The sequence below is a fragment of the Sciurus vulgaris genome, assembly GCF_902686455.1.
Source record: "Sciurus vulgaris genome assembly, chromosome: 5".
NCBI lineage: Eukaryota > Metazoa > Chordata > Mammalia > Rodentia > Sciuridae > Sciurus > Sciurus vulgaris.
Genome location: NC_136465.1, coordinates 50,222,294 through 50,235,575, shown reverse-complemented (window position 1 = coordinate 50,235,575; position 13,282 = coordinate 50,222,294). Strand labels below are relative to the sequence as shown.

General features: G+C 35.8%; 1 protein-coding gene across 1 annotated transcript; it reads right to left on the bottom strand.

Annotated features, from left to right (window-relative positions):
- Window positions 1–360: 360 nt before the first annotated feature.
- LEPROTL1 (leptin receptor overlapping transcript like 1) lies at window positions 361–13,093 on the bottom strand. Its single transcript, XM_079140120.1, has 4 exons — window positions 12,947–13,093; window positions 7,149–7,224; window positions 4,954–5,140; window positions 361–3,878 (listed from the first exon to the last, which is right to left on the bottom strand). The coding sequence occupies exons 1-4, from the start codon at window positions 12,960–12,962 to the stop codon at window positions 3,762–3,764; spliced, it is 396 nt and encodes a 131-aa protein (XP_078996246.1). The 5' UTR covers window positions 12,963–13,093; the 3' UTR covers window positions 361–3,761.
- Window positions 13,094–13,282: the final 189 nt, after the last annotated feature.

Sequence of the window (13,282 nt, the reverse complement as noted above, 5' to 3'; positions counted from 1 at the left end):
AGAATAAAGAACTACTAATATCTTGAGCTCAGAATAACTCCTGGTAGAAAACTTAATAATAAGGCTTCTGCTGCTGTACAGCACAATACGTTTCCTATTTCAGATTATCTGTAGACTGTCAAGAACTAGATTTTTTAAAAAGCACTGTCAGAAGGAAGAATACCTGTTACAAAGCATTTCATTTGTAGAAGAGTGGGAGACACCCTAATTAAGTCAACTGATATTGCACTGTATACAAAAATGTTATATAATGGATTCAGTGAGCTTGATTACCTCATTTTCCCCCCTGAAATGTTCTATTCTTCCTAATAAACAGCAAATATATTTAAGGGACATTAAGAACAATTGTTAAGTAAAAAAAAAAAAAAAAAAAAAAAAAAATTCCCACAATTCCTGCAAAATACAAATCTGTGGCCATTTAGAAAGAGGGTAAAAATTTTTAGTCTTGAATTACCAGGGAAGAAAAAAAAATATCTTATTATAAAAAGGCACATGTATATGATCTATTTAATATTCTTGTCAAATGTTAAACCCAATGTTAGGTTTTTGTTTTGTTTTGTTTTTGTACCAGGGATTGAACCCAGGGGCACTTAACCACTAAGCCACATCCCCAGATCTTTTTATATTTTATTTTGAGACAAGGTCTCTCTAAAGTGCTGAGGCTGGATTTGAATTCATGATCATCCTGCCTCAGCCTCCAAGCCACTGGAATTACAGGTGTGCGCCATAGAGCCGGCCCAATGTTAGTTCTTCACAGGTCAAGTTTCACTTATTTGGAATATTTACCTACTGGATATGTTTTCTTCCTGGGAAGTCCCATAAAAAGAAGCTTGTAATAAAATGAGAGCTCCTGATTTCATTGAAAGAACAATACAAGTTTATATGGAAGAAACAGGAATTTGAATTTCTCACCAATTATAAGCATCATAAAGTATCCTAGAGTTCACAATATACATACTACTTAACAGGTTTGTTATTTGAAGCTTTCTGTAACTTATGAATCTTGTCTAGAATTTACTTTAGAAACCTGTATTATTTTGGCAATGTTCCAACAATCATATTAGGGCAGACACTAAGAACCTATGATACTTTGAAAAGCACATAATAAGATCATAATTTAGGGCAGTCTGAGACAAAATTAATTATAGATAACAGTACTGTTCTCTATTCACGTTGTAACACACAGAATTTTGTTTGTAATCCTTGTAAAAAGCAAAATACTCTTAATGACAAATGGCAATAAATATGTGAACATATAAAACATGCAATCACAAGAAAGTTCTGAAAATGTAAGAAAAGGGCTTTTAGATCATCAGTAGTCTTAACTGAACAAAACTCCTATGACTGTTTTGTAAAGGGTTAAAAATTCTTCCCCAAATCAGCCCTTTTGTTATAGCTCAAAAATCACTGGGCTCCACTGTAATATTTGTTACTATGGTTTCAATTTTACTTTTAAATGGCTTCATTATAATATCTGTTACTATGGTTTCACTTGTACTGCTACATGTCTAATGTTATAACCAGTGTCACACTTTCTTTGTATTACATTATTAAAATGGTTAATGCACTTTAGGAACTGAAGTGTGACATATACTTTCATTCCAAAAACACCCACAAAACTAAAATGGATATTTAAAATCTTTATTGTTTCATCATCAAAAGTTTTCTTTCCATAGAAGAATGGCAATGTTGTGTCAGTGCATATTCTATGGAAAAATCATACCTCCAGTACCTAGCCTAGAAACCAGAGACAGCACTGTAAGCTCATGTGCAAGGTCAAAGACACAATGCTGACAAAGCAATTAGTATACTGAAAGATTATGCAGCTGTCAGAAGAAGAGTCTATGGCCAAGTAATAAAAGAGTAGCAGTGCACTGCACTGATATTCTAGAGAAACAAAAAATGGAGAAGGACCAGAGAATGCACTCACTTCCCAAAGAAAACACAAAAGCCAGATCACAGGCATAGAGTTCCAGCTGTATCTCCAGCTGTCTAGTATGTGTACTTGTACCTTCCTCTTTAAGTCTAGAGCATAATTGCACAGCAAGCTATTTTCAGCCCATGAGTAAATGGCATGGCTGCATGCAGATATGTCATTCTGCTTCCCATTTCACAGCCCAAAGAAACAAAACTTGGGTTAGGCAAAAACACCTGTAGTTTTAGGCATCTTCAGTAAAAAGCTGAAATTTGTTCCCATTTTCTCCAGAGAGAAGCTATAAAACAACAAAAAGCTGTCATGATTACTCAGTTCTGAATGAAGGCAACAATTTTTATGTAAGTACACTGAATAAACACATAAATATCCTTAACAAAATACTGTCAGATCAACTACAACATTTTCCTAATGAGTTCCTGAAAAAGGTACTGATAATCATGAGATGCAAATGACCACTACAATTTGATCATGCTTGGTTACTGGGAATTTTTTGGTCAGATCTGTGTCTAAAGCTGGATTTGGCTAATCTGCATTAATTCATATGGCAAATACCTTTTATAAGAAAAAGTAGATCTATTGTGATAAAATCAGAATCCAAACATTTGAGAGGTATACAGGAAACTTGTCTTAAGTATTTTAAAATTACATGATATAACCTTAGAATAAGAACTACCCTTACCATGGTCTAAATCTTAAATTGTTAATGCACATTATCTGCAAGACTAACAAGTAATTTGTTAATCATGTCATGGCCTTGCAGGAGAAGGGGCACTCTTAAAGTAACAGCATAGCAATTATTTTCCAGGTAAGTTAAACATTTCTAAGTGTTTGAAAGGTTCTTTTCCTTAATACATACAACATACAAAATAAGTTAAAAGAAGGAAGCAGAGGAGGGTTTCTGGTATTTATGATGCAAACATATAACTTTCCCTCATTAGTAATAATTCCATGTATGTCCATTTTACCCATGGTAAAACATGAAAGGCTGATAGATCAAAAATTTCACATAAATAGAAACAGCATTCAAACAATGGAATTTCAATGTGTTTCTTCCCACACTGCAATTCATTCTACTTTGACTATAATAAACATAAATAAAAACCATATCTCAAAAATCTGTTTTTACATCCTTAAAGTTTAACATAAATTCTTTCATCAATTGAGAAGAACTCCTTTGTAGCAATTCCATAAAACAATTTTCAATGCACAAAACACCTATCTACTAGTAAAACCAGCAACCCTTATGGAGGGCATGGGCATTCATATTTGGCCCCTCTGAGGTATAAACGCAGCTATATTTGCACTGAGTAGATAATCTATAAGGTATGCTAACGGTCTGCATGTTTGCATAAAACTGGGAGCAATGTCATCCTGACTGAAAACTCATTTTTATATTTTTTTATAATAATGGACGTTAACAAATCTTAAGAGAAAATATGTATGTTAGCCCAGTAATAAAGCCAGCAGAATTCTGAATTCCTAAAAAACAATGCAAATGGTTATTACATTTAAAAAACTTTTAACATGGCATACTGATAAAAAAGCTGAACAGGAAAAACAAATATTTAGATTCAGCAGGACACCACAAAAAGCATACTATAGATAAGTGTGAAGTCAAGATTTTTCAAAAGAGAAAATCCTTTTAATCCTTTAGCAAGTCTCTGTGAAAATAGTATGCATACAATAAAATTGAGTAGGGAGCACCTAGAATACCCCCAGGAGGCTTGCTACACCATTCAGCATTACTGCCCCATCTCCTGTGTGCATGGATGGCCAACGGATGACAAGAAGTCCATGTGACAATCAATAGTTCAGCTATTCCTTTTCACCACTGCTGCCAGCTGAAGTCATCATTGCTTCCAAAGACCAAGAAGAAGCCTAGTATAGTTGCAAAGATGACTGTGTTTCCTGTGAGAACAAGTGCACAAGCTCCCCACTCAATCTGTGAAAATAAGGTACAAACACTCAATTAATAGACATATGAAAAAAAAAAAGGGAAATGAAAAGCAAATCAAGGTTCTAACTTTATGCCAATCATGATTCAAAGAAAATGTTTTTTTAATAACTTTCACAGTACTTAACACTGAATGGTACTTTTATGGAGCTATTTTTATTTATCTTTGTTTAAAAAAGCAGAAAGTTATGAGAGATAATTACTTTAAAAAACAAGCTTAACTTCTGGGCTATGATGACACAGCACAGAATTCTATGATCTTCAACTTATGAAGAAATTAGCTCTCTTTGTGAATAAAAAAAATCTGTGTTGAGAATAAATTAAATTTAAAGTATCAAGGGATGGAAACTACATGTGCACTTTCTTTTAAAGGGGCCAAGGGAGTAATTAACTGCCTTCTCCAAGTTGAAGGGTGAACAGTCTCTGCTGCCTTCTCTACCTGAGTAGACAATCTATACAATATGCTAGTAGTCACAGAGGTAGAGCTGTGAATTTGGGTAGGTGAGTCTGGACTTAGTATAAGTAGCCCAGCTCTTTCTCTTTGGAGACACAAATAGAATATACAATCTTCTCACATTTTCCAGACTTACATGGGACAGGCCTGTAGGGCTGTTTGGCACTGGGTGAATTAATGTGCCTGATTCTGACAGGTAATGGGAAGCCAAATGCTTAGCAGACCTATGCCATGCTCTTCAGTATCATTTTGAAGGGATTGAACTCAGAGGCACTCAACCACTGAGCCACATCCCCAGCCCAATTTTCTATTTTACTTAGAGATAGGGTCTCACTGAGTTCCTTAGCACCTTGCTTTTGCTGAGGTTGGCTTTGAACTCATGATTCTCCTGACTTTGAACATGCGATCCCCTGAGCCACTGGAATTACAGGTATGTGACACTGTGCCTGGCTTCAATATCATTTTTATTAGTTAGCAAGGACAAACAAAGATCTAAGATTCTAATATCTATGTCTCTCATCTCTTTTTCATGTCAGTAACAAAAACTTTTGAGAAAAAATTTAACACAGTCTAATAGAAAATTATCCGTAGCAAACTAAATTCACTCACCAAATGTGCTCGGGCAAATACAATAGGGAGTCCAAAAGCTGAGACAACAATGCCTGTTGTAAGAAATATGGCAAGTTCCTTACAAGCATTACTCATAGCATCTGTATCATCCACTAATCTTCTTGCTATGCAGTATGGAATAGGTGAAAGGATGTAAAAAAACAGAACAAAAAGGGGCCAGTATTGGCTAGAAAGAGAAAAATAAGTTAATGTAGTTTTTGCTTTCTGTTGTTTTTCCTACATATAAAAATATGCTTTACTATTTTTAAGGACCAAAGGAATACTGCAAGATATAAAACATAGTTGAGCAAAAAGCTACAAGCTCAACATTGAAATGCTAAATGTTTTAAATAACATTATCCATAAAATCAACTATGAATTATTTAATTTTCTAATATTAAAAGAAAATGCTTTATAAATTTTAGCAGTTGGAATCAAGGCCTCAAATTCAAATTTTTTCACTTTACATTATAAAGGCACAAAGAAAATAGAAATATTAACACAATCACTTTTAAAATTCAAGATTCATGTCTTTGACATCCTGCCTTAACATGAAGTGAAAAACCCCTTCCCAAGCTTTCCTTACATCACTAGGAACTCCCTCAAAACAGTGAAATTGAAATAAAGAAAACTAATCAAAAGTAATATTGGACACTTTCAATCAGAATACAGAATTTATCATAATAAAAAGTGATGGCTTTTAGTCTACTGTTTAGTTAGTGGTATTATGCTGATGTCATTTCCTGGTTTTGATAGCTGTGGTTATGTAAAATTACATGACTGGGGGAAGCAGAGGAACCTGTTTGCACTGTTTTTGCAATTTCTTGACAGTCTACAATTATTTCAAAATAAAAAATTAAAAATAAAGCAGACATAAACTATACATCATACTGGGGATTTGCATATACTTAGAAGATTACACTCAGCAAAGACCTACTGATGCTTTTCCTAAAAATCTTTTCCTAAACATTTAAGTAAAAAATTGCAAATGGAATATATGCTTAAGAAAAAAAACTTCAATACAAAAGCACAAAAAGTAAAAACTAAAGGTCTTCCAAGACTCCCCTGCTTTCTCTTCCCCAATCTCCTAAAGAGTTTTTTGTGGACTCTTTCACAATCAAACACAGATAAACTTTAAAAAGGTGACTGGGTTACTGCATTTTTTTTTTTTTTTTAATATAATGACGGATCTTGAACATCTTATATAACAGTATTTATGGTTCTTCATTCTCTAGGACTTCCTCAGATTTTCACTAATACACATACAACTTAACCATTTTTCTTTTGATGGACAATTACATCATCAGTTTTATTTTTTGCTCATATAGACAATGTTGCCATGAACATATCTACAGTCTCCTTCAACAACATATCTTTGTGAACACTCCCAAGTGAATTTGTTTGAGAAAGTCCAAGTAGAAGACTAATTCCAAGAACTACAAGCTACAAGCACACTGATCTCTAAGAAAACTGCATCTATTTATACTCCCCAAGCCCCTCCACCCATAATAGTACCAAGCAGTGCCTGTGCGCCCAACTTTTATCTTTGCCAATGACCACATTTAGTGTTGAGAATTTATTTAGGTATATTTTCATATACTTATTAGTCATGTATAGTTCCATTTTCATGTTTGTTGTTCATTTTTCTGTTAGTTGTGTATTTCTTATTAACTTACCTAAATATCAATTCATTTATTTTTGGTGCTGGGGATCAAACCCAGGACCTCACACAGTTTAGACAAGTGCTCTACCACTGAATTACATCCTTAGCTCTTAAATATTAATTTTAAAATAGTCCATCTTAATGAAAATTGTCAACATCATGTTTTTTAGTCAACTGTATTCTGACTCTGCTTATGATACTTTCTATAAACAGATGTTTTTAAATTTTTTTGTATTTAATATTTTTGATAGGTGTTTAAAACAGAACAGTAGGCATGAATAATGTGTTGATATCTTGTCATTACAGACTTGACAATAGTCAGAGAACAGATAATAGCCAAAAATGTTTTTGTATCTTAGTGTCCTAAAATATTTACAAATAAACTTTAAGTGATGATTTCAAAAAGATTTGTTTGGTTAATGAACATTTCTCTGCATTAAATTTACAGTAAAAAATAAAATATTTTTAAACTTTAAAAGCAGAAAAACTTTGCCCTTAACACACTTTTTAAAAGGACAAAAATTTTACCTACTTGTATATTGGAAGAGCACATCCAAGCATCAAAAACATCAGCCCAATTGCTCCTCCAAAGGACAAACTAATCAAAGCTGTAAAGAAAACAAAAGTCCAACAGATTATTTAAGCCAGTTAATATTATTTTTGTTAATATTGATATTAGCAGTTGGAACATTACCCCAGAAGTAAAACAAAACAACCCTGCTGATAAACCTAAATGTACTCAAGAGTACACTGTCTTTAGAAGTGTTAAGCTACATAATCTGAGAATAAGTCTTCTGTGGCATCTTTAAGTGATAAAGATTGAGCATCATTCCTAATTTGAAAACTGAAATCTGAAATGCTCCAAAATCTGAAACTTTTAAAGCATTGACATGATGCCAGAGTGGAACATTCCAAACCATAAAATTTTATTTCACGTAATTACAAATACTTTAAAAATTACCTTCAGGCTATGTGTGTAGGTTTATACGAACTAGAAATGAACTTTCTCGGTTTAAACTTGGTTCCTATCCCCAAAACATATTTCACTGTGTATATGAAAATATTACAAAATCCAAAACACTTCCTCTGATCTGAAGCATTTCCAAAAAAAGACACAATCTTGTACTGATTTTCAGAGCTCTAACCTATTGTTAACACAGGACCACATCCCCCTATTAGTTGGTTTCATTTCTAATGAGTATCATAGTCGACAGGATAAATGCCCCTTCAGGCATGACTCCACAGATTATTATAGTTTTGAAAAGCAATGAACGGAGAAACTTTACATTCTGATGTTTACTGGACTTTAGAAGCTTCACTTTATGGGAAAACCTCTGCCAATCAGTTTCTGTTTCTTTCACATACACCCTCAACATACATAAAACTGACAGAGCTGGAGGCAGTGGTACACACTTCTGGGTACCCAGCTACCCAGAAGTCTAAAGCAGGAGGATTTCTGGAGTCCAAAAGTTCATGGACAGTCTGGGCAACATGGTGAGACCCTGTTTAAAAACTAAACCAAACAAACCCATAACTGATAGAAAAAAAATTTTTAATAAATTAATCTTATTATAGATCTTTAAATAGCTTACAAAACTATGACTAGGTTTCCTCAGCTAAGTATTAGAAAATTTGTAGGAAAATAAGTACAATTTTGTGCTATCACTATTTTATTATATTACAAGGTAGATGCATTTTACATTTAAAGGTACTTTCCTTCCTTCCCAATTCTTCTATGATGTCACTATTTCATTATTACAAAACAGATGCACTGCACAGGTAAATTAAGTATTTCTTCTTTCTCCTTTTGGTACTGGGGATTGAATTTAGGAGCATTCTAACTCTGAGCTATATCATCACAACTTTCATTAAAATTTTATTTTGAGACACCATCTGGCTAAATTACTGAGGCTGGTCTTGAACTGGTGACTCCAGAGCAGCTGGGATTACAGGCATGTGACATTTTGCCAGGACTTGAAATATAATTTCTCAAGACACACATAATTATACAAAGCAGTATATTTTAAAGTGCTTTTACATATCAATGAGTAAAAGTAACTTTCTTGAGTAGGTACAGTCAATGACCTAGATTTAACCCAAGAAATAAATGATCATTTTTAAAAAAAGTTCTATACAACTTGTGTTTTTGCAGATATAGAAGCTAAGAGAGTAACTTCTGTCTAAAATTTACTAAGACAAAGCTAAAATATACAAGCCAAAATTAATAGTAAAGGGGTTAATGCTGTCAAGTACTACTGATATACATTTCACAGCCAAATGGTCAAAATCAAGGACCACTGACAAGGTAGCTTGGTTTTCAGTTGTTTCACTGATGTAAATCATGACAACCCTGAACACATCTACTTATCCTTAATCCCATTATATTTTCAGCTACAGAAAAAAAGATTTTTTTTTCATTTTATTTTACAGCAAATGATACATTTCAAGTTCACAAGAAAAAGCAATGTAAACTGAAGGAAATACTGAGTTTACTATTTGCCTTTCTAGTTCAAAATAAGTCCTGATGCCTGCTACATTAGGCAACTACCCCTAGCTCTCCATACTTCAGTAACATTGGCCTTCTTTCCTTTCCTGGATATCAGCAGGTTTCAACTTCAACCACATGGCCTCTGAACATGGTCCCTCTACTTCAGTTTCTCATTCACTCAGGAAGTATGAAGCCAGATATGTAATAGATGTCGGGGAGATGGCAGTGATTATGCTGGAAGAGCCCTGCCCCATTCCTTTTCTCTTTCCTCTGACTCAACTACTATTTTTCTTTCAGATCTCAACTCAATCATCTCTTCCTCAGTAAAGGTTTTCCAAATCTCCTGGCTAGACCAATTGCCCTACTATATTTTCATCCATCCATTCGACAAATATATTTTGAGCACCTACGGTATGTCACACATTGATCTTGCTACTAGAGACAGCAAAGAAAAAAAATCAGAGCTCTTATTCTAATGGAGCTTACATTCTAGTGGGAGAATGATTTGAACAAAAAAAAAAAAAAGGTAAGGGATGGGAATGTAAATCTAGACACAGGAGTCTGAAAAGGTGTCTCTGATGAGCTGACATGTGAGCAGAGTGCCATATGAAATAAGGAAGTACTTGTGGTACTTGGGGCAGCATTCTAGTCAAGGCACAAGCATTCACAGAAGCCCTCTTAGCACTACGATTTTCGTTTCTCAGTTATCACAGATGAAATTTCATACTGACTGGAATGTTTTTTTCTTCTCAACTGTTAGCTTTATGAGAGCAGGGGGTAAATTTTTCTGTTACTAATGCTCAGGTCCCAGCTCAACACTCAATAACAAGTTATTTGTAGAATGAATGTAGCAGTGTGGAACCAGCAGAGCTAAGAGTTCCTACTAGTCACTAACTAGTTCTTTAAGTATTTATCTGACTTAGTGGGTTTTTTTTTTCCCCCTATAAAATTAGAGTTTGACTAGATCTAAAAGAAATAATTCTCTTATCACTAGAGATACTGTTAATACATTCTGAAGAAGTAAAAATACATGTCTTTTTCTTTCTTTTTTTTTTTTTAGATGGGGGTTGGGGATTGAACCCAGGACTTCTTGCACGCTAGCAAGGGCTCTACCATTGAGGTACATCCCCAGGTCTATCTTCACTTTTTTAAGTATCTTTCCCAAACACTTAAGTTTACCACTATAAATACTATACAGTTACTATATAGTAACAGCTTATTTATATTTATGCACTAGTCATTTATTCAGAACATAGCTTAGAAGCTTGAAGGAAGAAAACATTAGTACACAGAGACAAGTAGATGCTGTAAAACCCAAACACTTGCTCATCCTCTCTATGCAGGCCTTAAGCTTTTATTCAGTGGTTATTAATCCATTTTTGTAATATGACTATCAGATGTGAATTCAAATAGAGTAAAATTTTTTCATTTTAAAGACCCATCTATGTTCATTTATATATTTCTTTCAACAGGTTATTCACGTACACAAAACAAAATTCAGTGAAAGGTAACTTCTCTTTCCAAAATTAATAACTAAAAATTTTTAAGTTTGATTATCTTGTTTCCCACCTTGAAATATATGAAAAATAGGAAAAAGCTGCACACAGGCAAGAACTGCCCTCTGAAAGGAGCTGAGAAAAGTTTTAAATCAGGTAGAAAAATCAGGTAAACATGGCAAGGGACAAGTAGTCTGAGGACATATTGATGTCTCTGAGTATAGCTTCTTCTACTGCAGAGAATAATCATTTATATTCTTATCAAAAAAGAAAGTTTAAATTCTTCAAGTACATTTTTAAAAAAGCTAATGAAAAATGATTTCTTAAAAACATCAAATGGGAGAACTAAAAGGAGATAAGGTTCAGGTATCAAAAATAATGTTTTATATGTAAATTGAGACTGCTTTATTATAACTGCTGTGAATATTAACACGGGAAGAAAATTTGTTTTGTATTTTTTTTATACCATAGGATTCAATTTCTTTCAAATGTCAGTGAAAACAAAAGGATCAAGGAATTGTTTAGGCACTCAAAATACCCTGGATACTTATGTTCCATTCAATACTCAATATTAAAAAATGTACAAAAATAATTTTGTGGCATTTCCTCTTCCAGTCAAGAGAGAAAGGCTAATGAGGTTAAATAAACTGCTTAAAAGTATTCTCAAAACTTGTAATGTTTCTTCAGCCTTATGAAATCTGCAACTGGGCTAATTTCTATGTATAAACTGTTGTCTTTAGATGACACATCATCAAGGTAAAAATTTATACTGTAATTGAGTGATGCAATATTTGGTAGACAAGACTTACTTGAATTTGGTTGCAACTCCCAAAGCCTCTAGGCTAGGGATGATACAGCCCAATTATCTAGCAAAATTCTCTAGAGACAAAGGGCTAGTTCTGTGATTACAAAGAAATTGGAATAGAAGGGTCCAGTTCCCTATCTTGGGAGTTATCAGAAAGACAACCATATCACAAAGTAATAGGTAAATAGTTCAAGAAATAGTAATGGTCTCTAATTATAGCAACACTCCTTCATAATAAAGATAATAAGCCAACAGGAAGAAAACATCCTAACAATCATACCATAAAATCCTACTGAAACCAAAACTGTAAGTACAATTTTACTTGAGACACTTTCACCTAGTATTACTTAGATTTGGAGAAGGAAATTACAAAGCTATTTTCTTGAGTGACTCCCTCATTAATTACATTAAAAAAACGGAAAATAATAAGGAAACAGTCAACATCCTAAATACTGCAGCATTTTACAATAACTCCTTTTCACTTAAGGATTTAAAAAGGATTTATGATGGCTCAAAAGATTAAAAAGTGCCCTACTTACTTAAAGTACAAAGAAATCAAATGTTTTAAAACACTGGAAAATGATGAAGAAACTGTATATGACCTCTGGGAGAGAAGCTCCACTAAAGTCAACATTTAAAAAAAAAATACAAAGAAAAACACTGCTATCCAAGTTGTTCACTTCCTGCTTGCCTGCCCCTTTTACAAAGCGGCAGGTCAATAAATCAATGTTAATTCGTTAAGAAGTCAACTGAAAACACAGCTCCTAATCACACTGATAAAACTACAGAAGAGCTGGAACGAATGCAACATCTCTTCTTCCTAAAGAAAATATAGGGATGAAGGAGTCATTTTGCATTAAGTTGTAACTATCTTTAAAAACAAACTTACATCTCAAAAAGCTTCAACGTGCAACTGTGGAGAAGAAAATCAAGAGCAATTTGAGATCGATTAGGTTGCGTATTGTATCACACTAACACTACAGATCAAAAAGCATATATTTAGGGGTGTCCCGGGATTGGATGCGGATGCCAGGTTTCGGAAAGAACCGTCCTTAAGCTCTTCGCCGGCGCAAAGCACCCGAAGATATCACTTGTGCCTTGAAATGGGAAATGACACTCTTTTTTCCCTAACTGGCTACCCTAGCGGCCTCAACCTCCTCAAAACCACACTCTGCCCGCCCCCCACCCGTTCTCGGATGCAAACTCCTGCAAAACACGTTTGATGGCCCAAGTCGCCACAGGCTCCTAACACACCAATAACCACATCGCTTTCCGTTCGGAATCGGGGGGCGACGGGTTAGAGAGGCTTCTCACGTCAGCAGAAGGTGGGGGCTGTTGAGAGAAGCCGCGGTTTCCGTGGTCCTCCCCGGGAGGGGGCCGCGCCCACTTGGGCTCCGAGGCAGCCACCGCGCGTCTGGGGTCGCACAGCCGGGAGCAGGGACCCCGCGCGCGGTCGGCCCGGGAAAGCGGCGTCCTGCGCCCCGGGCCTCCTTTTCCCGAGCGGCCACCCGGACCTCCAGCGTCCCGCGTCTCAGGCCCACCTTTGATGCCCGCCATGGTGGTGATGTCGCTCCTGGCTCCACAACCCGAGGCCGCGGCGGTCGGGGAGACCAAAAACGCACGGCGGCGGCCAGACAACACCCGGAAGTGCGCGACGCAGCACTTCCGCCGGCGTCTCGCGCACTCGCAGGGGCGCTGGGGGCGCGCCGGGCTTGGGCCTGGCTCGACCCCTTCCAGACTTCTGGGTTCCAGTTCGGGTCCCGCTTCCCACCCGGGTCCGGGTTTCCCGACCCTGCCCAGGCTTGGGGTACCAGCCAGAGCCAGCCCTGGTATTCCCGGCAGGGTCGGGCTGCAGCTTCACGCCCGGGCCCGTACCG